General features: G+C 35.4%; 1 protein-coding gene across 4 annotated transcripts in view; it reads right to left on the minus strand.

The window, feature by feature from the left end:
- GLIS1 (GLIS family zinc finger 1) overlaps positions 1-24,415 on the minus strand; it is a 219,282-nt gene that overhangs the window by 30,969 nt on the left and 163,898 nt on the right. For all 4 annotated transcript variants that reach the window (XM_087960295.1, XM_087960293.1, XM_087960294.1 and 1 more), the window contains exons 5-8: positions 19,745-19,906; positions 15,186-15,296; positions 13,200-13,332; positions 1,483-1,633 (exon numbers count right to left, since the gene is read on the minus strand). In XM_087960295.1, the coding sequence (XP_087816421.1) occupies positions 1,483-1,633; positions 13,200-13,332; positions 15,186-15,296; positions 19,745-19,906 (557 nt within the window). The remainder of the gene's footprint in view (positions 1-1,482; positions 1,634-13,199; positions 13,333-15,185; positions 15,297-19,744; positions 19,907-24,415) is intronic.

The raw sequence follows: 24,415 nt of genomic DNA on the forward strand, positions 1-24,415 counted from the left end.
AAGGAGAGGAAGTTATTTTAAAAGTGTCTGTGTGCATGTATGTTATGGCGTTCTGGTAAATACAGTATAAATCAGCCCATGTTCCTTCCTCAGTTAACAGTCACTTAATTTGAGAAAGTGATTAGTTCCCTCAATAACTGATAGAAGACAAGATCTTTGAGCTATTATCCAAAATCATACACCCAATTCTGTGAAGACTGGCATTTATATTTGCTAATAACATTTAACATTCCATTGCTTAACAAGTTGGAACCTAAGCATCATTAGGCAATATCAGGACAGACTCAAAAGCAAAACCTTTTCCTTTAAATAATGTTTAGGGAACATCCAAAAGTTCCACATTTGAAACAGTTTCTTCCAGTTTTTATTTACTTCTCAAAACTAAAGATCACTCTTATTGCAGCATGCGATATTGCAGATTTTTTTATGAGAGCAAAGTCAAAATAGAACAAAAGCTGGGTGGCCAAAAGAACAAGCCCTTATAATTGCAGTATGGGAAAACTTTCTAATAGAAATTGAATGGCAGCTCTATTTTCTTTAAATACACTCAGTTTTTGAATGTCTGAAAAATTACCGGACCTCAGGAAACTTAATTTTCCCACTATCCAAATAGGGCTGATAGATGCTGGTTTAGTAAGCCATACAGTTATGGGCATTATTATGGGTCACATATAATTTTCTCTTTCTCCACCCTAAAGGCCTGTCATCATTAGAAGCTACAATCTTAACCTCTTTCCTAAGTATACTTTTGAAATAAAACACTGCCGTCTATAATTTGTTTTGAACTCAGAGGCATTCAGTTTATCCAACTTTACCACATAACAGTAGTTTTCAAAAGTACCTTTTAAAAGTGTATATATATGTATCCCCACTTACCCACATTTAATGTAAAAGAAAATATAATTTCCAAAATGCATATACTCAATCACATGAGAAGAGGACGTGGGAAATTATGAGCACAGAGCTCAAGTTTCAGGAGGAAAACAGAGATGTGGCTCTATGCATCTGATGAAGTAAATTACACAAAATCTTATAACTTTTGAAATAATTTGATAATCTGAAAGGGTCCAACAAGACTTTCAAAGATTTTTTTGTTAGCACAATCTACAGAACTCTCCTTCAAGTTCCCTAGAGCAATAAGACTTAGGAAAGTCCCTTTAGGGATCCATTTTGGTTTCTTAGAAAAATAGCTCTCTAAAGTGACCCACCACTCTAATATGATTTACAAATGAAGCTCAGAAAGAGTCATTTTTTCATCCTTCACTTTTCAAATATGTATCTTTAAGAAAGAGTTTAGAGAAAAATTCATTCTTTCTTCCTTCAAATGTAAGAATAATTGCCAGTCAATGAAGCTTCACAGGTGGTAGCAGGCTGAATACATATGACTGCATGCAATGATCTTTCCTGTTCTTGAGTTCAGGAGACCCAAACGAAAGGCAGAAAGTTGGAACATTAAAAATTGAAAAATATTTTATTACATACCCTTCTCCGTCACTTCCTATGGATGATACATGATGATGTGCACTAGTGAGAGCTGACTCAAGTATGTGTTGTCTCGACAGAACATTCTGATGCGGTGGTAGAAGGCCAGGTGATGGTCCATTGTGGTTTGTGCTGGAGCTAGTATACATCCCTAAGGAAAGAAAATGTTTGTCAGTGAAAACTTTTTATACTTACTCTAAAAAGCATCTTTTTAGTACAGATATCTCAAACAAGTTGCAATAGGTTAAGTTGTTCTCTTCTATAAAATCTCTTCGTGGATTTGGTTAGAAAGAGTAGCACTATTGTAATAGCTCTTTATAATCATTCATCTTAAGCTGCCAATCATCAATAAAACAGGAACTTTGTCTTAACATTGAGAATGAGAATGAAGTATCTTCCAGATTTTACAAATATAAAATCATATATATCTTAAATATTTAGAATACAGTATAGGGAAAAACTGAAATAGATCAGTTTGTTTCTATTGTGCATGGAAAAACAAAATTGGCTGTGGAGAATAGTTTTCAATGGTTTTTGATTTCACAGTTAAAAGAAAGATTAAAAGTAGACAATAGGATTAGAACTGAATAACAGAAAACAGAATCTGAAGTTGAACTATGTATAAATGATGAATGTATAAGCTTTTATTGAAATTTAAGCAGAAAAAGAACAAGTGAAACACTGCAGTACTATTACTATTAATCTTCTCATCACTCCTTATCACCCATCCCCTCCCACTTGTGGCTATATGACTATAACTTTGTCGCTTATATCCTTATGATCTATATTGACTGTTTCCTAGTATGATTTGATTGCTTATTGTACCCTATGACTATTATTAAGTGTTGTACCTTATGATTCTTGACTCTTAATAAATGTATCTTTTCTTTTATGTATACTGAGAGCATTTGCACCAAAACAAATTCCTTGTGTGTCCAAACACACTTGGTCAATAAAGAATTCTATTCTATTCTATTCTAAAAGTGAAACACTGTATGATAAAATGGGCTAACGTATGTTTGCACATAATAAACTGATGGAACAGTGGCAAAATACATGATTAAAAGGATTGACATTTACATTATGTTATAACATCAGAAAATTTTTGTAAAATGATGTATTATTGGTATATGACTCCAGAAAAATTACTTCAAAATCATGTAAAAAATTACATAAATTAAAGAATTTATGCTAGAGAGTTAGATGGGCTGCAGCACAAGTCCGAAAGCTCAGAAGATAAAACCTCTTGTCCCGATGACCGATCCAGATTGGATCCTGCAACATTATCTTGGGACACATATATTCAGAAAGAAAATAAATAATATAAATTTATTTTTGGGTAGAAATAAAAATGCAAGAGAGTATTTCTTCTGCTTAGTGAAGAGCAATTTTGGAGATAAAAGAACACAAACAAATATAACAATTTTATAACTGCAGTTAAATTGTTTGAATCAAGCCCTAATGCACTAAGGAGGACAACCCAACAGGTGGACTGTAGTTGAACCAGTGAGAAATCAGCTTGTTCTGAAAGGATGTTCACGTGTTTAGATTTATTTATTTAGCATATGGCATGTGTTAGCCAGGGATCACTGAGGAGGCTAGCTATCTCTGTGAAAGGATTTTTTTCAGGTGATGTTATCTTTACTTGAGGGACACCTGAATGCCGGTGCCCGGTAGGCATTCGGGGTAGGCTCCTTTCTTGTCCCTGCGCAGTTTATTCACTCACAGGAATCAAACCAAGCTACCGACCTCAGCGGTGTACAAGCCCAGCATCTTACCACATGAGCCACTGCAGCCCCATACTTATTTAGAGAAAAGGAATCACATGGATATAAAGCATTGAATTCGGTTCCTTGACATAACCAAACCTTCACATGCATCACAGGGAGTGGCCACTTAAAGTGAAATGACCGAAGAAGCATAAAAGCTCTGGATCTCTGAACTTTCCTAATATTGTTCATGAAGCAAGCTGCCTACATGGGAAATATGCTTGCCTGAACTGAAGGTCAAAAGGAGGAGGAGAAGGTCATTGGAAATACAATGCCAATGCCAAGTCTTTTTATAGATTAAGGGAGAATCGTTCTTATGACTGCGCAACTTTGAATCCTATTTTTCTGCCGGTAATCCTCAACTTATAAAACTTCATTTACTAACTGTTCAAAGTTTCAACAACACTGAAATACGTGACTTATGACCGTTTTTTACACTCAGGACTGTTGCAACATCCCCATGGTGACATGATCAAAATTCAGATGCTTGGCCACTGGTTCATATTTATGACAATCACAGTGTCCCAGTGTTATGTGATCAGTTTTTGTGACTTTCGAACAAGCAAAGTCAATGGAATGGAGAAACCAGGTTCGCTTAACAACTGTGTAACTAACTTAACAACTGCAGTGATTCTCTTAACAATTGTGGCAAGAAATGTTGTAAAATGGGGCAAAACTCACTTAACAAATGCCTCACTTAGCAACATAAATTTTGGGATCAATTGTGGCCATAAGTTGAGGATTGCCTGTATACCAGCTTTAAAATAACCCCTTAGCAAGCTGTTAACATTATTTTAATGCATAGATTGTTTTTCTTTCTGAATAAATAACAAATAGGATAAAAGTTTTTACCAATGCTGATATCAGGAAAGACATTCAAATTCAGCACCGACCTCTTAAAATGAATCAAGAAATTATATGAACATTAGTAAGAGAGTGTACAACTCTAGTGACTTATACTGAATGGTATAAACTAACATCCTTCAAAACTCAAACTGGTTTCCCCAAATTTGCATTTTTTAATCCCAGTTTGCTGACTTCCTGTTACAGTACTGGCTTTGGAACAAACAGTTGGATTTGCATGTGATGTGTATTAGCACTCTCCACATTTCCATTTCCCCCCTCATATTTTGATAACTGCTCCAACCACAAGCCTTTTCTTATATTGAGGGAAAGTCTTTTTGAGAACACATGACAAGTTATTACAAGCTATTAAAAAAAATGTTATTTTATAATTTTATTCTCTGCAGATAGTATAATGCTGTGATGTTGAACCTATAGCACGTGTGCCACAGGTGGCGCACAGAGCCATTTGTGTAGGCATGCGAGCCCCAAACTTACCTTACTGCGCATGCACGTGCCTCCCAGCTGATTTTCGGCCCATTTGAGGCCTTTTTCGGCCTTTCAGAGGCTTGAGGGAAACCTCTGCAGCCTTTGAAGGCCCCAAAACAGCCCTGTTTCATCACTTCCTGTATTTCCAGAAATACCAGAAGTGATGAAATGGGCCCATTTTTCGTCCACCAAAGGCTGCAGAGGCTTCCCTTGAGTCTCTGAAAGGCTGAAAAAGGCCTCAAATGGACCAAAAATCAGCTGGGAGGCGCACGCATGCGCAGTGCAGGTAAGAAGGCGGCACGGGGGAGAATCACATGTGCATGCGCTGGGGGTGTGGGGGCCACGCGCATTGCCTTCTGGGTGCTGGCATATGAGCGTGTGCACATGAGCATGCATGCAATTTTCGGCACAGGACACCAAAAAGGTTAGCCACCACTGGTATAATGGATTCTGCCTCTGTTTTCATTTATATTTCAGACACCTGTATGATTTCAGGATGTTATAATTTCTTTCTTAGGGCATCTTGGTGTGCTTAGTCCATATGCTAATATTCATATGACATTTTAAAATATGTTATATTATATTGTATTACATTACATTGATTACATTCTATTATTATGGTATATTATTCCTAGCCATCACATTACTATTTGATTGGAATAGAAATCAAATAAATGTCCCATATAAGAGGTGAAAAAAGGGAGAAAAAGCACATGTCTAGATTCCTGAAGAATACAGGTGCTTCCAGAGCCGTTCACTTCCAGAAAGCTTACGCTGTCTGAAAAGTTGCACTTCTGAATAAACAAATGAAGCAGTTGACATAAACAAAAAAGATACTGTAGGCAATATCATTTGGAGCTTGCTTCTGAATATAATGGTACCATGGCAAACTAAAAATACCTAAGTCTTATAACAATCAGATGAGACGTACACTAGTGTCTAAATGTAGTTTAGGTATGTCCTACTGATCCTGGCCAAAGAGTAATAAAATAATTGAATTTAATAATTCAATATAATATGGCAAAAAAAAAAAGTATTTGACGTAAGTTTGTTAAAAACATACCTTGCAAGCAACAGAGTATTTTCATAAGAGTAACAATTTGGAAATTAAGACACAATCTCATAGTTACGGAGTGCAATAGGATTTAGCTGAAACACGTGTACAGAAGTAGGATTATCAAAGCTGCTGTTGAGTCAGCTTTAACATTCATACTACAGATAGCTGTCGACTTATGACAATAACTGATTCAAAGCTTCTGTTGCTAAGCAAGGCAGTTGTTAAGTGAGTCATGCCCCATTTTACAACCTTTTTTGCCATTGTTAAGTGAATCTCTTCAGTTGCTAAGTTAGTAACATGATTGTTAAGAAAATCTGTCTTCCCTGTTGACTTCGCTTGTCAGAAGTTCGCAAACGCTGATCACATGACCCTGGGATACTGCAACCATCATAAATACTTGCCAAGCATCTAAATTTTGATCATGACCATGAGGATGCTGCAACAGTTGTCAGTGTGAAAAATAGTCATAAGTCACTTCAAATAGTCACTAAACAAATGGTTGTAATTTGAGGACTACCTGTATAATAAATTTCATACAGAGAACAAGATTTTAAAAAGCAGAATAGTACAATGGAACTAGGAGCAGAGCTAATTCTACTTTAGGAAAGAAAGAAAGTTAAGAAATCATATGGAAATTAAGGGAAATAAATCCGTATCTCTTGTTTTTTATAAAACAGGACAATTCTATTATAAATAGATTTGATTTTAAATTGAATCTATCTTAGTAATGCTCTGGTCCTTCAGATACAATTGCCTCAAATTTTAATAATTTAAAACTGAGAAATTAGACTCTAATCAATAAACTCTTTTGCTTGGAATGCACATGGGTTGTTTATATCTAGAACTACAGATCTCTTAAATTGCTGTCTAGGGATTACATGGTCGTAAAAAGAGAATTTTTAGTTAGTATTCACAATTACAAAAGCAATTTTAATTTTTGTACACTTTTTAGTAAACTTTAAGTTATTTTTTGAGAAGTTTCTTTTTTGTGGAATAAATTTACACTATACTGTTAATGTTTTACACATACCCTAATTGAAGACAACTACAATCAGTTGACTGTTTTAAACAATTATCATCTATTTGCACATTAAATATTGTTTTCCTTTACCCTATGCAAAATTCTAGCAGCCACTGAAATCAAAGATCTTAAGTAGATAGTTCCAAGTAAGGTTTGCAGTTTTAAGTTCTATCTTTAGCATGACGAATTGTTTTGGCTACTATGAGATATCAGAAAATTATTTTAGCTAATTCTAAACAAGAAAAAAGATTGAGAGTATTAGTTTATCTACAATGTCTAGACATACATCTGGGGTACCATTTCTTTTTAATCCCTAAAAGCTAACAGGTATGCAAACTCAAAAAGCAGATGCTTTTTAAACCAGTGACGATTTATTTTAAAAATTGTGAAACAAGCTTCTTTTGATCTCAAATGTGGTTCATACAATAGTACTTCAAATTTATTGGACAAGTCAGAGATTGCTTATGAAAGGCTATTTTCATAATGTTAGAAATGTAATACAGAAGTTGAAACATTAATTTATAGATGGCTTGTCATTCAGTTGATACATTTTTGTCTTGAATTTATGGACCTATGAACAGTAATTTTAGAACTACCATTTCTATCTAGGAATGTTATGTTATTTAGACTATTGCGAAGCAGACTTTGACAACGACACCAAGGTGATTATTATACAACATTGGAAAGGAAAATCTACCTAGATTGCAGTTACAGATTGTTGAGGTATACAGATTCTTACCAATGTTTAAATTGATTTTTTTCCAAAAAAATAAAAATATCAACTATTTCTATAAGTTTTCCCAACATTTGGGGGCATATACTAGAACATCGCATATATTAGAATGGAGTGAATTTAAGTGTCATATGTAAAGTAAAGCAAAAAAAAGAATTTGATGTATTGGGGGTTAGCTGTTTAAACACATACCAAGTTCTTTTGCTAGCAAATCTCAGATAAGAACAGAAGGAAGACAGATAAGTCAAATAAGAACAGAAGAAGATATCTATTTCAGAGATGAGGTCACAATGAATATAATTAGACTGTGATAACATCCCAGTGGTTGTTTTATTGACAGCTTAACAAAGATCTCTCATGTTTACAACACAGTGTCCATTTAATTATTAATTATTAGAGAGCCAGTTTGACCAAGTGGTTAAGGCACAAGGCTAGAAACCATGAGTTCTAGTCCCGCTTTTGCCATGAAAGCCAGCTGGGTGACTGTGGGCCAGTTATTTTCTCTCAGCCCAATCCATCTCACAGGGTTACTGTTGTGGAGGAAATGGGAGGAGAAAAGTGTGTTTGATAGATTCACTGCCTTGAGTTATTTGTAAAAATAATAAAGGTGGGATAGAAAGCAAATATAGAAATATTTATAATAGACTCTGAATATGTGGATAGAGGTCTATTTGCATGGGATCCTGTGTAGGCATTCTAACAAAACGTTCATAAGTTGGGCACTAAAAAGCAACCATTTCATACTCATTTATTTCTGGAAATTGCATTTAAAAGGGGCTGCACGTTTCTCCCATAAGATTTAAAGTGTCCCTGAAAGGATTGGCGAGGTTTTTAAAATGATACACATTCCAGTTTATACTAAGCTTATTTGTTTACATTGATAAATAACATGCCAATGAAATGAAATAAAATAAAATAGCAATTTTAGGACATTATCCATTATCATCACTAAGAAACATCCAATGCTGCTAATTTGCTGAAAATATTTTTAACTAGTATTCTGGGCAAATTACTATTTGTCTATTCTGCAGAAACTATGTAATTATAGTAAAGCAAGGTATTATAGTAACATAGGCTCAAATTTTGTTTTCCTGGATATATCCTAAAGACCAAAATATTTAGTTATTTTAGTTCCTTTATATGTTCAAACGAGGAGCAGTCATTTACTGTAGATACAATGTGCTGCACCTAAGCTGCATAAGTGCAGACTCCTGGTGTATATCTTAGCTTGATGCGTGTGTGTGTGTGTGTGTGTGTGTGTGTGTGTGTGTGTATGTGTGTGGTTTCCTAACACATTAACCACTTCAGATTATAAATACATGTAATCCATCAAAATCTAAACGGCTTAACCTTTAGCACTAACATCTGTTAGAAAACTAGCAACATAATCATCTGGGATAAAGGCTTTTTAGGGATTCTGCCAAGTAACTGCAAAGATAAAAGAAATAAAATTGCAAGTTCAGAAAAAGCAAACAAAACAAAAAGTTCTCAACACTGTATTATTTTCTGTAAGTCCCACAAACATCTCAAAACTGGGGTCATCATAGCCTAGTGGATGGTTAATGCTCGAAGGATACGATCTGCTGAAAACTATTTGAATCCCAATGAGCTACTTCAGAGAAGATTGCACGTCATCTGAAGTAATGTGAGTCTTCTCCAAAACCAATCAAGTTATTCCAAAATGATTAGAACTACAATAAAGTGATTTAGGCAATCCAGAATCAGATAAAAATGACTTTGTGGAATGCAGTCCCAAGTGGCAGGAGGGAGGGGCCCTTGCCCAGAGAGCAAAGAGATCATGAAGCTTAGAATATTTCATATTCAGGAAAAGGGCGAAAGTAGACCCTCCCTAGAATGTCACTGGAGTATATCTAGTATTTAGCAGACTGTTGCTTTAGTTTGGCAAGATTTCTGTCAATAGGTGAACACAATAAGGTAACTGCTCAAAAACAACTATACATGTCATTTTTGATTCCTTGAGCCATACATAAATCTTGCCAGACTAAAGCGGCACATTTGCTGTCTTTTTGCTTTCTGTAAAGGCCCTCTCCCTTCAGCAATTTGGGAATACATTCCACAAGTACACACACACACACACACACACACACACACACACACACAAGGCAAAGGGAGAATGGAGAGTAAAAAGTAGGCTGTGACTGACAACTTTGCTTTTACACAAGGAGTGACTATATACCCTACCATTAGATTTATAACTATCTGTATTTGACTGAAAGTGCAAGTAGGAATCTGGTTCAGAATCTGGTTTACTATCAGCACTAAAAATATACTTTCCACTGCTTTTCCTGAAGATGCTGCCTGTCTGCAAATTAAGAAGGGTATCTTTGAGTTATAAGTAACTGGACGAGAAATATCATGCAAACAGTGCTGTTTTCTGTACTCCTGCTCATAAAGTAAAGAAAACCACTCAATTAACCTGGATTTCCCCATGAAGCAAAGTGAGTAAAGAATACAACTTCTCTGCCTAAAAGCGGGTAAGGGGAGGAATGTCTGGAAATGTTTACAAGCAAGGAGATGTTAGATGGACTGCAGAACTCAAAAGCCACAGTGATCAGCTGTGGTCTTCACCTCTCTGCAGCAAAAGGGTGAGAAAGCCCCAACCCATTATTCCATGCACAAGCGGCTTGAATGCTAAAATCTTGGTTGTGTGTCAATTATTTTCAGAAACTGAGTTTTGCATCAAGTACTTCTTTATAAGCTTATGAACTGGCAAGAGGCTCCTTTATTTCTTGTGTGATATTTTAATGAGTACAAATGCTGTTGCTACACTTCTCTCAAGAATGTGTTTCACACCCTCTTTAAACTAATATCTGCAAAAAATACTGCCCATTTCTGCCAAAATAACAAAACTACTTAAAACTGTTGTTTAGTAATAATAGCACTTGCATTCCACCTTTGCTTCCAAAATTTTGCAGATTATTTTTAAAGCCTATCTCTACAATATATGTCACATTCATATAAATTTCTTCTAAAGTGATGGGAAAAGAAGAATCCCTTTTAAGTCTCTGCCAAGTTCTTTGGAGCAATCCTTCCCTTCCATCAGTTCTGGATAAATTTGTGGAAACTTTATTCTCTCAGGAGAGGCTAACAATTACTCAGTCACATTTGCTAAAAAAAAATAAAACATTTTAAAAGTTTCTCCTAAAAAAGCCCTTTACACTTTGAGGGCCCACCATATTCACAAATTTCAATGTAAGAATTCTTTTATTTTAATAATGTGTCATAAAAACTATTCTGACTTTTTGGTCTGAAAACTGGCAAGCTTCATTCACACAGAAAACATATCGTGTTTGTAAATATTATCCATATCTGTTAAATATTTATTTTAAAAAAGCTTTTTAACTGAGGGTGGAGATTTGTTCTTTGAGCTTGTGGGTTGGTTTCTGAACATTTCGTTACCGGACTAGGTGACATCTTCAGAAGAATTGAGGGGATGTCAGTGTCAATGTTTTTCTGCTTATAAGGGCTTTGTGTGATCAATAGATCTTGTGATGGCGAGGTCACATCAAGTGAAGATCTTGCGATGGGTCTTGACGTGACCCTCACCTTGACATGACATTCACCTGATCTATCACAAAGCCCAACACAAGACCCTCACTTGATGCAACCACACCTAACCCATCACAAGATCTTCACTTGATGTGACCTCCCCATCACAAGATCTACTGATGACATGAAGCCCTTATAAGCAGAACAGCAACACTGACATCCCCTAAATTCTGAATATGTTACCTAGCCTAGTAATGAAACGTTCAGAAACCAATCCACAAGCTCAGAAAATGAACCTTCACCCTCATTCTACAGATATTCACCACTATCACAAACATTATAACTGTTGGTTCATATTCCAGGAAGTTAATACCCTGTACTAACTTTTGGATTTTACAAAGATTTCACTTTAAATTTCAGGTGATAATGTTACATCCAAAGTTATCTGAATTGATTTTTTTCATCTATCTGTGTTTTAAACTGGATTTATAGCAAATTAATTAGAAAGATGTGAGCTAGTCTCTCTTGTAAAACTGATATGGTAGCAATAGCTCTCACACAGAGAATTATCATACACATGGACCTAGGGTGCACTGCAAATTATGTGAAACAATTCCATTATAACAGTAACATGTTGGGAACTAGGGAAGATACTTGTTCAGTTGGCTCTTGATGGCAACAGAGAGCTGGGCTACCTGGCCTCTCTGCCTGGTTTAACGAGGTTCTTTTGATATTCTTTACATAAGGATTTGCAGCCTAAATTTTCTATAAAGCAGCAGTACTGCATTCACTTTAATTATTTTGAAATGCAGCACTGCAAAACCAGTAACCACAAGAGCACTTTTAAAATATTCTCCCCTTTTAGCCTAAGCACATGGAGTTACTTTGAAATTCAGCATAACAGGAGAAGAATCACAGAAAATATCTCCAGATGCTAGCTTTGTCCTTAGTATATTTAAAATATGTTAGTTGAAGGGGAAAGGTTCTAGGTAATCTGAATAAGCAGCACTCTATTCATTAAGTTATGATTTCTTTGAAAAAGCAATTTAGTATTAACTATTTTCAAAGAGAATAGAATGAGGCATAGTATAGAAGATTTGACAGTACATTTTTTTAAAGCCTGTAGTCTGCTATGTATACTACAAAGTAATTTGGTTCACTAATGCTAATAAAGTAACCTTCAAAACGGAATCCTACCACAGCTTGCAACCTATCTGTTGGTTCTAAGTAGGACCTGGTGGCCAGATGTCTTTGCTGCTCTATGTTCCATTTTTCATGTATCTTTTGGCAGTTTGACATCCTACCCCTAAGGTTCCAACCCATTATTCTTGAATTAATAGCTATATTTAGCCAAGGATCACTTCAGTCCTGCTCCAACTTGGTGCATTCCAGATGTCTATAGCACATGTAGATCACCTGAGCTCAAAGTATCACCAATATGGCAATCTGGGCTACAAACTGTTTTACATGACATGGTAAACAGACTTCCTTCAGATGAGATCAGACAGCAAATTTCAAATTGCTAGAAATTATGCACTGCATGACCACGTACATACAATATGAAGGGCATAAAGTTATGGAAAGGTTGCTTAATGGAAATTTGTGGAAAATGCAAGACCACAATTACTGCTTCTGTCTTAAACTACTATAGCTGTTAATAGAGATGGCCACATGGCCTTTTTTGCATGTTCCAAAGAGGTCATTATGGAATAGCATTCTGTCATTTTCCTAAGTTCAATGCTTTCATGCACATACAGAATGTGGCTCTTTTTAAACCAAGTTTACAGTTTGAAGTCATTCTTATTTCATAACCCCAGAGAACCTTTACTTGAATGAGAAGGTGGTAGAAGATAAAAGGAGAATCCTATCAAGTAATTGGTCCTCTGTGGATTTTCCTGGTTTTCTTGACAGTAGTCAAGCATTGTAATTGGCCCTCACATAAATTGTCTCTTGTTGGGAAAAAATATAATTATACTGTCTAAAAATATAACTCAAAAGAATGCCATCAGCTATATCAGGAGCATATTTCAAAATATAAGTTGATTATTTACACATTTAATTTGACAGCATGATTATTAATAAATTGTTTTAATCTTACTTTTGAATTTCAGGTCTGAACATATTTACATTCTTCCTCTGATATGTTCTTTGGAGTAGTATATTCTTTAAAAAAGCCTGAACGGTATACTGATATGTTTGTTCGAGGCATCTGGCAAGCTTTATATTTAGATGGAATTTGCATCTGAGTTCTTCACAATTAATCCTATTTATTGTATTTAAAAGAAATACTCCCACCTGTAATGAGGTCGTGGTGGCTCATTGATCTCCCACACTTCCCATCCAAAATGTGTTGTGAAGAAGGGTGAAGCTGCTGCATAGTTAAGCATTCACTTAATATTTCTTGTTCAGCATCAGAATATGAATATAGCTATAAGAAAGAGATGTTCATTTCAAAGAGTAGAATTCAAATGAAGCTAATTTAATACATATGGCTTTTTGCCCATAGCCTATACATATCTGCAAAAAACAAAACATCATTGTTTCCCTTAGTTCAGCAAGGGGAGATATATTAGGTGCTTGGTGCTTCTTCTAATTTGGGTTTTTTGCATATGCAAATTTATCATACTAATCTACCAGCATCATGTTGATTCTTAGAAAATTACTATGCATTTTATAATTTTACAGAGTAACTGAGCTGCACAGTATTTGCCTCTCATACCTTAAGTTCTGTTTCTCAAAGAAATGCATCAATTGGTAACTGTCTTGGTTGGAATTTTCTAGATAAGGAAAAATGTTGGTACTTCTCAGATTAAAATGAGCAAAATGGTAGGTTGTTGCTCATGTGCAAAAGGTATTGATGATCTGTCAGCTGTTTTCCATGTAAATTAATGCACTGGCAAAAGTGTCTCAAGCATGCTCTCTTCGCAAACCACAATGTCGATCATATTAGAAACAGCAGGAGAGGAGAATTAAGAAAGAAAAGCATTTCTAATTCTTTTTCAAACATACTAATGCTGCCAAGGTTTTGTCATAACACAAAGCTCAAATTACTCCAAAATATCTATCCCCTGTTATGGCTGGGCTAATAAATGGTTATTGTTTTGAAGTTTATAGAATTCAATTCTGCCCTTCTCTTGGTTTGGTTATTCTAAATTAAAAGATCTAGGCCAAGCAGTTTAACCTTCAGTCTTACAGTCAGTTTGTATAAACATTCAATATTCTAGCTAATAAACCAGCTAATCAAGGTTTATGCTATTACTACTACTGCTATAAGTATTGCATAACTGCTTAGTTTTCATCTAAGAATTCATTTCATTGGGGCAGTGCTGCTTAAATAAAGTAGGAAGTAAAGGTTCAATGTTGAAGCAGATGTACTGCATGCAATAAGACATTTCAGGTTAAAAACTTGAGGAAGGGGAAGCTTGCCTCAAAACCTGAAGCCTATACAACTTCTATATCCTTGGTTCTAAGAAATCTTGTGTCTGGAAAATATTGGTACTAACTGAGGCATCTGCAAATCTGTATGACAGAACTACTCAAGAAAGGAATTACAACTGCAATATGAAACCCTCATTTCTTTTGTATCTCATCTAGACATGTACAAAGTGGCAAGGCTTCGACTGCATGATTGCATCTGTCATTGTGATTTTTTTATATCCACTGCCCCATCACTCTGCCATGGATGCTTCAGATGCCAGATGCTTTATTAGCCTCTTTCAGGAATAGGATATTTCCCTCATAGCACTCAGGTTGTGGCTTTTTTTTTCCTGTTCAGAAAATTCACTCATTTTCTCTTCCTGATGGATTCTTGAAAATGAAATGCTTGACACCTGATAGTAACTTTTGTACTCATTCCCCAACAACATTCATAGTAGATTTCCATGGTAATCACATGATTGTGAGGTTCTTGGCAACTGGTCACCCAAAATACAATTGTGTGATGTGATAAGCTTTATGGCCTCTAGAGTACCCTTTCTGAGCCTGTTATAACTTTGAACAGTTGTTACAATGGCCAATCATAAATCAAGGACGATCTGTAGACAAGTTTCAGGATCTGATCAGAGACAATTCATCAATTGACCTAAAGGGGTACAATTTCATCATGTCCTATAGTTGCAAGCAAAAGAGTGTCATTTAAGGCAAACACTATAAGTTTAAGAAAATGAATTGGGGTCCTGTTCCTGTAGTGAAATCACTGAAGGAAAAAAACCAATATCCATTCAGTTAAACATGTAGAGATATACTTCTTGGAATTCCTGATCTTTGAAATGTTGGTCTTACCTTCTTACGCATCTGTTGTTCTTTGGCAGAATGAGCCTTCACATGTTTTCTAAGGGAACTTGGGTCAGTGTAACGTTTAGAGCATCCAGGAATCTGGCAAGCATACGGCTTCTATAAGTGTATGGAGAGGAACAAGGGGAAAAATAGGTAACATGGAAATTATGTTTGCTTTGAAAACATCCTCCTTAAAGTTATGAACTATTATGTTAACAAAATAAAACAGTAATATTCATTGGTGATGTTCAAACATGCTGTAAAGCATTTAACTGTGTGTTCAGCTTGAAACTACAAATTACAGGCAAATATACATAAAAGGCAAATTTACATCCAGGTCTGCTGGAAAGGTCACTTTTTATTCTTTTATTCTCTTCATTCTCAGTTTAGCCAAAATGCTTTACACCTTTGGGAATTTAATAAAGTTTTAATAAAGTCAACTGGATAAAAGTGCAGTCAGAAAAACTGCAATCCAAACTTGAACTATTTACAATGACTTAATAATAGTTTATATATAGTATTCATATTATCACTTTTAAGAAGTACCTCTGCTGTCTCCAATACTCAGAAACTATGCATACAATTCTGCAGATATTTTATCAAGTTTTCATGGTCATGCATCTTGAGTTCTATGGACAACTCGCAGATAGAAAACACCAGTTCATGCAACAGTATTTCTATATGACAAGAGACAAGCAGCTCATTGGCCATTGTGTTCATAGTGAAAATCACCTGGACTGCCTTGAAGGTATTCATGCTGACATAAATCAGTATTTAAAAAATTCAATCTAAAATATATTTCTCAAAATCGGATTTTTAAAGGAAACTTGCTTTCTACCTTATATGCATATTTTATCTTTCATTATCTATTACAATGATAATGTGACACTCCACAGTTGTCTTGGGACTTAACCCTAGCTAACATAGGCAAGGGACTGTAAAACAAATTAAGAGGCAGCCTTGATCTTTAATATTTATTCTTTATTCTGTTTACATGCTGGCCCCACCATTGCTCTCTAATGTCTGCTATCCCACAGTATGGAAGGCTGAGCTATCATACCCGATCTTAGAATGATTATAGAACACCATCCTAAAGCATTTTTGCTACAGTTTTAATACCTTTTCACTGGCACCCAAAAAAGTTCTGACAAAATTAAATGATTTTGGATTACAAAGTTAATAGCATTGCCAATATTGAAAAATCAGCTTACTGCTTTTAAAAAAAAATGTACATGTAATCCAGTTTCAGGATAGCCTGAGACCTAAATTTAACCTAATAATCTGCTATTCAATCAAACCAGTACATTCTAGCAGATCTTCGTAATTATTTACAGATTCTCCTTTCAGAGAAGATAAATGACAGATTGACCTGCTTTTGGAATCTGAAATCAATTCCACATGCATTCAATAAGAAATAGGCAGTCCATATAAATCCCCTTTCTTTGTAGACACCTCCAAAGGAATAAGTAGTCCTGCTTCTTGTGCTAGCAGGAAATTTCCAAAGGAATAATAAGATCATTCACCAGCTTGAGATTCCAAAGGCTAACCTGATATGTACCCAAAAACTTGTATATGAAAGTCAATTTACTGAACACAGAGAGAACTGAAATTTGAAGAAGGATGATGGAAACCATTAAATAATTCCTTATGGAATTAACCAGGTAGAGTTCTACCCTGCAATGACGACACATTATTAAGGCTGAGAAAACTAGACCAGAAAAAGCCCATCCATACTAGTCCAAGCCTTTTCAATCTCACTGTCACACAGTATTCAGTTACACAGCTCGCTTATAAAAGGGATTGGAGTTTAAACTGTTATGAACTACCAGTTTTGTGTTACATGCATTTGAAGCACTAACATCAGCATGCAAGATGCATTCTAATTTACTATATATTCATTAATCAAAAACAAAAGCTGCTGGTGTGATACAAAGCTAAAATCCCTGGGAAGATTAACAGGATAAAAATGGATGTTATCTTGTGCAGACTATAAATACCGTAAAAATGTAAAAATAGGTTCAGTAAGAGAAAATAAGTTATTAATAAAAGGTTAGTTAAAATTATTACTGTACCTTTTTGCTGATTAGAAGTATTTCAGATAGGAAGAAAGAATATGGAATAAACGGTACAAACAAAGGAAGAAAAAGGAAGAAGGGAGAAAAACAGAATAGAAAAGTTAAAGAGGCTCTTTGCAATAAGACCATCCAAAAAGATACAAGGAAAGAGAGGGACTTGCTTCTGCGTACATCACAGAATCTACAAACTGCTTTGAGGGATACATCTGCCTTCCCTCCCCCTCCCTTCCACTTGTATTAATGTCAAGCTATTAAACTTCAAAAAGGTGCATCCTATATGACATATTAAGTTTCAAAAAAACCACATTTTAGAAATAATTACAAATTCAAATCCCTAAAGCTGATTTTCAAATAAATAAAACATTGTTATTGTAAGCGTGCTTGGGTTGGAAAATGTGACTGAGTGACTTGTTTGTTTTTGGAAGGCATAATGTACATTACACATTCCTTAATGCTGCACTGTCTGAAATGTGTAGCTGGTTTAAAAGTAAATATCAATTAACCTCTAGGTTTCTGCCACATAAACACCCAACCAAACATTAAACCACATATTCACCTCTTTCAAAAAGACAAAGGGAGGACTTATGAGCTGTGGAGCAGGAGCTAAGATGACTAAAGAGTCTGCTTAGCTTTCATGGGTGATTGACCACAGTAGAGGCTAACATGACCTGGACAGTAAAGTAACATTGCCATTTTCCACACTCCAATCGCTTCAAGTATCTTAGAAAGCTAATAGAAAGTTCTGTTGTATCTGCCTCCATGTACAAACCTCCTTATATCTCCCGTTCATCTCTTTTTCTTGCAAGTGCTTCATTTTTTTGTATTAATAAAGTTTCATTATTATGAGGTATATAAAAAAAGGATGGAGTAATACATTCTAAGATTCCAAAGAATAAGTGGATAGATGGCCTAATAATGTCGGGGGGTTGGGAGGGAGACTTTGAATGCTGTAAAACATTAAAAGAACTTAAACAAAAAGGACTATTGGTTGAGAATGCCTATTTTAATTTTGAAAAAGTGTTTTTAGAGGAACCTGGGAAATGTCCTAAAAATACAAATTTGTTTCTGTACACTATTCACTAATAAGTCAGAAACAAAGTCAGGAAGAAATAGGGAACACTGCATTCATTCATTTATTCGCCCATTCATTCAGGTGACATATTTATAGAAATGTGGGTTATATGAGCAAATGGTGGGGTAGAGCATAGAAAAGAAGTAAATATATTTAAAGGCCAATCTTCTTCATCTGAAGATCTATAGATGTGTTTGGCTACCAATTCTGAGCTATCATCCAAAACCTATAAAAGATAGCCGATGAGGTATCGCACATAAAGGCTTCCACTTATAATCTTGGGCAACAAAACGCATTTTAGTTTGAAACATGCCTGACAGTTCAAATGATTCATGGAAGAACTTTATTTAAAAAAAAAAAAAAATCACACAGCCAAGGTTTTAAATCTACAGAGAAAGTTTTCCAAAGGTATGTAAAATATTAATTCAGATGAAGACAAATTAATTGCATGGCAAAATAGTAGAAAAGCAAACTGGTGATTCTCTGTAGTTGATATATTATAACCTTCCTTAACCAAATGCTCTCCTGGCGTTTTGGGTAAAAATTCCAGGATTCCCTACTGCTATTATCAATAATGCTGGAAATTGTAGTGGAAAGAATAGGAAATCAACTATAGATATATAATTATTGGTATAATACTTTGTTTTGTGCTAGCACCACTATCTAAAATATTAGGTAAGGTTTCTTCACCCCAATATTTTATATATTTTGGGTGATTCTTTTAACGTTATGGTAATGTTTATAGTATGTTATATTTTGATATGAGTAAAATTTAAAAATCAAACATTATGTTAAACCATCTAGAACAGGGGTGTCAAGCTTGCAGCCCATGGGACAGATGTGTCACGCCCTGGCCACGCCCACCCCATTTTAGCAAAGGGGGGAAAGTTCCAATACGTCACGTGATGACGTGTCGTCACGAGTTTGACAACTGATTTAGAATCAGATGTTAATGAAAAACAATATACATAAACCCAATAATATGCAAAACTATGAGCTGTGGTGGCGCAGTGGTTAGAGTACAGTATTGCAGGCTAATTTTGCCCACAGCCAGATGTTTGTTCCTGACCAACTCAAGGTTGATTCAGCCTTCCATCCTTCTGAGAAGGAAAAATAAGGACCTAGATTATTGGGGGGCAATATGCTGACTCTGTGAACCGCTTAGAGAGTGCATTATGAAGGGGTGTATAAGTCTAAGTGGTATTGCTGTCTCTGCATTGTTACTAATACTTGCTCTATTTTCTATTTTAAAAACTTATCATTCACAAATACCATGGGCCTTATTTTCATCATTTTTCCATCGTGGCAACAACTACATTGTTGTATTTTATCAAAATAAATTTGTGATGGTTGCAGAGAAGGACTTGCTATGACAGCTGTATTTCACTGAGCATTTTATGAAATAACATCATGCTTACAGTATCCAGGTGTGTTCGCTGATGCTTAGCCCGGTCACTCGAGTTGCTGAAAGCTTTCTGGCAGCCAGGATGCTGACAAAGATAAGGCTTCTCACCCGTATGACTTCGTAGGTGGATCTTAAGATTTTCAAGCCGAGAAAATGCTTTGTTACATCCTTCAAACTGCAATAAAGCCATAAAAAAACTCTGTAAACCTTTATTAAATAAACCATAATATCCTATAATGAATACAATATTTAAAAGACTATCCAAAGTGGGCATGCAACAAATCAACCAGAATCCAGAACATCTGCTAAAATTTATGGATGAAACACATTTGGCTTTGCTGTTTGAATCTTTTACTATGAATGGCACATGGGCTGGTAATACTGTTTTCACATATGTATAGTGTTAAGCCTCCAAAACATGGCATTAAATAAAGGAGCTTAAGCATTACGAAAAAACTACTAGATACTTACCAATAACTAAATTTCTTGGAGTGGTGTTCACATGCATGAGGTATATCCCTGCACAGAGCACATTTGGAAGCTTCTAATATTTACATAATTTCTTGGTGGGTACACTGTCCTTGCCTATTGCATGTAATTAGTCACAGGAGAGGAATGGTTCCTTTGCTAATTTGTAAGAAAGTATGATAATTGCAACTAGCCACTTGGAAAAGTGCTGAGTAGAAAGAGGCATCTGAAGTCCTAGTGGACAATCACTTAAATATTAGCTAGCAATGTGATGCAGCTGCCAAAAAAGTCAACACAGTCCTAGACTGCATTTATAGAGGGTTAGACCTCAAGATCATACGATGATAAGACCACACTTGGAATATTGCATCCAAGAATTAGAAGGTCACCTCAATCTCCACAATGGATGAATGGCTGCAAAAACTGATGGAGTTAGCAGAGATGGCTAAATTGACTGTTTTGATTAAAGGAAAAAAAACACAAATACCTTTATTTTCTATTTGAAAACCGCTTCTGGACTTTGTGCTTGAGTTGGAAAAAAAAAATGAGACTTTGCTTTTGGGTTTAACCGATTAGATAGATTTGTTGTTATAGAAATGTCTAGTTTATATTATTATGAAAAAGTAAAAAGTTGAGGATAGTTGTTAATGCCTTATTTTACTGCACCAAAGGAGTCAGAAGTCAATGCCTTTTTTTTCTTTTTCCCTTGCTTTCCCCCACTATCCACTTCTCTTTTTCCTTCCCTAATTTCCCTAATATTTACTTTCGTATTCTCTTTGTATGTCATATTATAAATTAATAAAAAAACTATATTTTAAAAAGGAATATTTCATCCAGTTTTGGTCTCCGTGATATAAAAAAGATGCTGATAATCTAGAAAGAGTAAAGAGAAGAGCAACAAAAATGATTAGGGAACCGGAGGCTAAAACGTATGAAGAAAAAGGTATGTCTAGTTTAATGAAATGAAGGACTAGGTGATGGCAGTATTCCAATATCCCAGGGGCTATCACAAAGAAGAGGAGATCAACCTATTCTCCAAAGCACCTGAAGGTAGGATAAGAAGCAATGGATGGAAACTAATCGAGGAAAGAACCAACCTAGAACTAAGAAGAAATTTCCTGACAGTTAGAACAATTAATCAGTGGAACAACTTGCCTCCAGAAATCGTGGTTGCTCCAACACTGGAGCCTTTTAAGAAGAGATTGGACAACTAGTTTTCTGAAATGGTATAAAGTTTGAGCAGGGGGTTGGACTAGAAGATCTCCAAGGTCCCTTCCAACTCTGTTATTCTGTTATGTAATCTCTTAGATGCGCCTTGAATGGTCAGGAGAAAAACCCTGACACTTGTCCCTTTGAAATGAAGTTGCTGATGACATGAGGCCACCCACAAATGCTCCCTTCCTTGCAGGAAGACTGTAATGCAAAGGTCACCAGCAGATTTAGAGCTCAGAGAGATGAGGGAATAGTTACTTATTCAAGCCAATATTGGCTCATTTAAGGACATTGGGTTAGCTTACTTCCTTGTCTTATTTCACTTTTGGAAATTGCTAGTTAACTGATATTCAGCTATTAGGAACCTTTGTTTATACAGGTTTTACAACACTGGGTGAGTTTCCTTCAATTTTCAGCAAAAGAGGTTTTAAGTTAACTACAAGTTTAAGGACTTAATTTTTTAACGGAATAAACAGCAAAGGGACGATTAAAACTTTGATTTTGGATCAACTAAGGGTCCAGTTAAATTTGAAATAAGATTTTGTAATTAATTATATATTAATTAGTGGGAAACTAATCTTGTTTTGCATTCTTTAAAAAATGAGATGAGACATTGAAGGTTGGAAATCAAGACTACAATTACAGGAGAACACCACTTAAATTTGACTTATTAATAAAGAAGAAAACAAAATATTTTAACCCCATGAATATACTGAAAGACATTTTTGAACAATGGGACTAGAAGTTAATTGTAAGAACAGCTGCCTCTATTCAGCAGTGTGAATAGAGAATGGGTTTTAGTGATGTTATGAAAGAGTAACAAGTTTTACCTGACAAGATTGAGACTGATCTGAAAGTGGATCTAAAAATTACAGGTTACAAGAATGATACGGAAAAAGATGATACATTTGGACATACAAAAGAAACCAGTTGATGTCTTAATATTTAAAAGGAATATACAAATAACAACCATGAGAGTAATTTGGATAATTTTCCTTTATCAGATTTATAAAAGAGAGCTTAACATTAAAGCTTTGCAGAATTTTATGAGAAGGGACAAAGAAAAATTGGTAAGAAATTAAGTTCTAAGACATTATTTGAAGGGACTAAATATTATTATTGTTAAAAGTAAATTGAATGAACATAAAGGCAGTTTATTTGATCAATGTTAATATAGGTATGTTGTTATCTCTGCTAAGCCTTAATAGACTTTTGCTGATCAGAACTGAAGGGATGTGGTTTTTAAGGATCTGTTTATAAGTAAGAGATGGGATATGGGCAGAGGAGAACATCTGTTGTATTTTAAGAGAAGGTTATTTAATTGTTGATACTTGTTGAGACAAAGGAGAATTGATTTCTGTATGTATTTCTTTACTAGATTCTTATTTTTTCTCCTTTCCTACTTTCTCTTTCTTTTCTACACATTCAATTTTTTTAGTTTGCATTAGTTTCGTATCATTGTTGTATCATGATTTTTAATATAATTACTATTTTAAAAAAGGAATATCATTCCTTCAGAGGTGACATTTGCCCTGACCTGGTTGGCATTCTAGAAATGGCTGAAGACATGACTCTGTCATCTAGCCTGGGGATCTGGAGAGTAAAGAGACAGTTAAATATTTCTAGGAAAATGAACAGTGTTCTCCCATAGATTGTTTGTAACAGTTTAATCCTTTTATTGCTTTAATGATTTTTGCAGGGATTTTGTGGTTGTCTTTTTGCTTTTTAATTCTATAAGCTTCCCAGAGTCAGAACAGCAAGATGTGCAGCTATATAGATTTATGAAACAAATAAATGGTGATTAAGTATAAGAAAAATAGTTAGCTAAATTTGTAGTAATCAACATCATAGTACTGTGTCCTCCATAGAGGGGTTGACCAGAGACTATGGAGTGATGATGATAGTCCTAGAAGCAAGCAATGGTTGAGGTCGTGATACAAAGACCCTAAAGCCAGAATGGTCATGGGAGAAGTGGCTACAGATCTAATTGAGTTAAAATAAAGAACGTGGGAAGCCCTAGGTCTGATTACTCCTTAATGCAGGGGAATGGTACAGGGAACATGATCTACATTGGGATTTATTCATATTTTTATTCTAAAATTAAGATTTAATCCAAAAGAGAAAGATGGTCCAAATGGATCATCAACCCAGCAGCACGAACATATAGAGCACTCAGATAAAGATCAGTGACCTCTATCTGACATTTGTCTAAAATGGTATAGGGGAAGATGGGATTAACTTATTTTCCAAAGCACCAGAAGACAAGACAAAAAACAACGGTTGGAAACTAATCAAGGAGAGAAGCTATCTGGGATTAAGGAGAAATTTAGAACAATTAACCAGTGGAACAGCTTGTCTTCAAAAGTTGAACATGCTTCATCACTCTAAGTTTTGAAGAAAAGACTGACTGAAATGGTATAGGGTTTCCTGCTTCAGTTGGACTAGAAAAACTCCCTTCCAACTCTGTTGTTCTGTTATTCTGACCTGAAAGATCCTAAATTCAAATGCCAATATTGGAGGCCTTTGTTTTATTTCCTTCTTTTTGCTTTGACTGGGATTAGATGAGGCAGATTTTCTGCACTGATTCTCCTGATGCTAGTAAGAACAAAGCAAAGCCTTAGGGACTCCACACAGGCATTTCAGACCTATTTAAGACATGATGTAACTGCAACTTTTGAAAGACAACAGGAAGATCAAGGGGCTATAAAAGAATATTTCACTATTATGGCTTGCTTTCAAAGTGTGGTGCAGAGATGAGAGGAATGTTTGTATCATGCCTACACTGCAAAAGCCTGGTTATGCTTACAAGAATGTACGGTGTGGCCCTCTCCAGAGCACTAAAGGCAACAATTATTGTTATGTTTGGAGGAGTGGGCGTAATAACGGAGACAAGACATCTGTAGTGACACAACTCTTTAATAGTGACTTCAGAACAGAGCAACCAACTTGGGCAGCAGCAGCTCTTTTATAGAGCTGGCTGCTGCCGCAATAACCAATGAGAACG

The sequence above is a fragment of the Notechis scutatus genome, chromosome 3, assembly GCF_049901735.1.
Source record: "Notechis scutatus isolate UNSWTSFEM ecotype Mainland chromosome 3, rNotScu1.2, whole genome shotgun sequence".
Lineage (NCBI taxonomy): Eukaryota > Metazoa > Chordata > Lepidosauria > Squamata > Elapidae > Notechis > Notechis scutatus.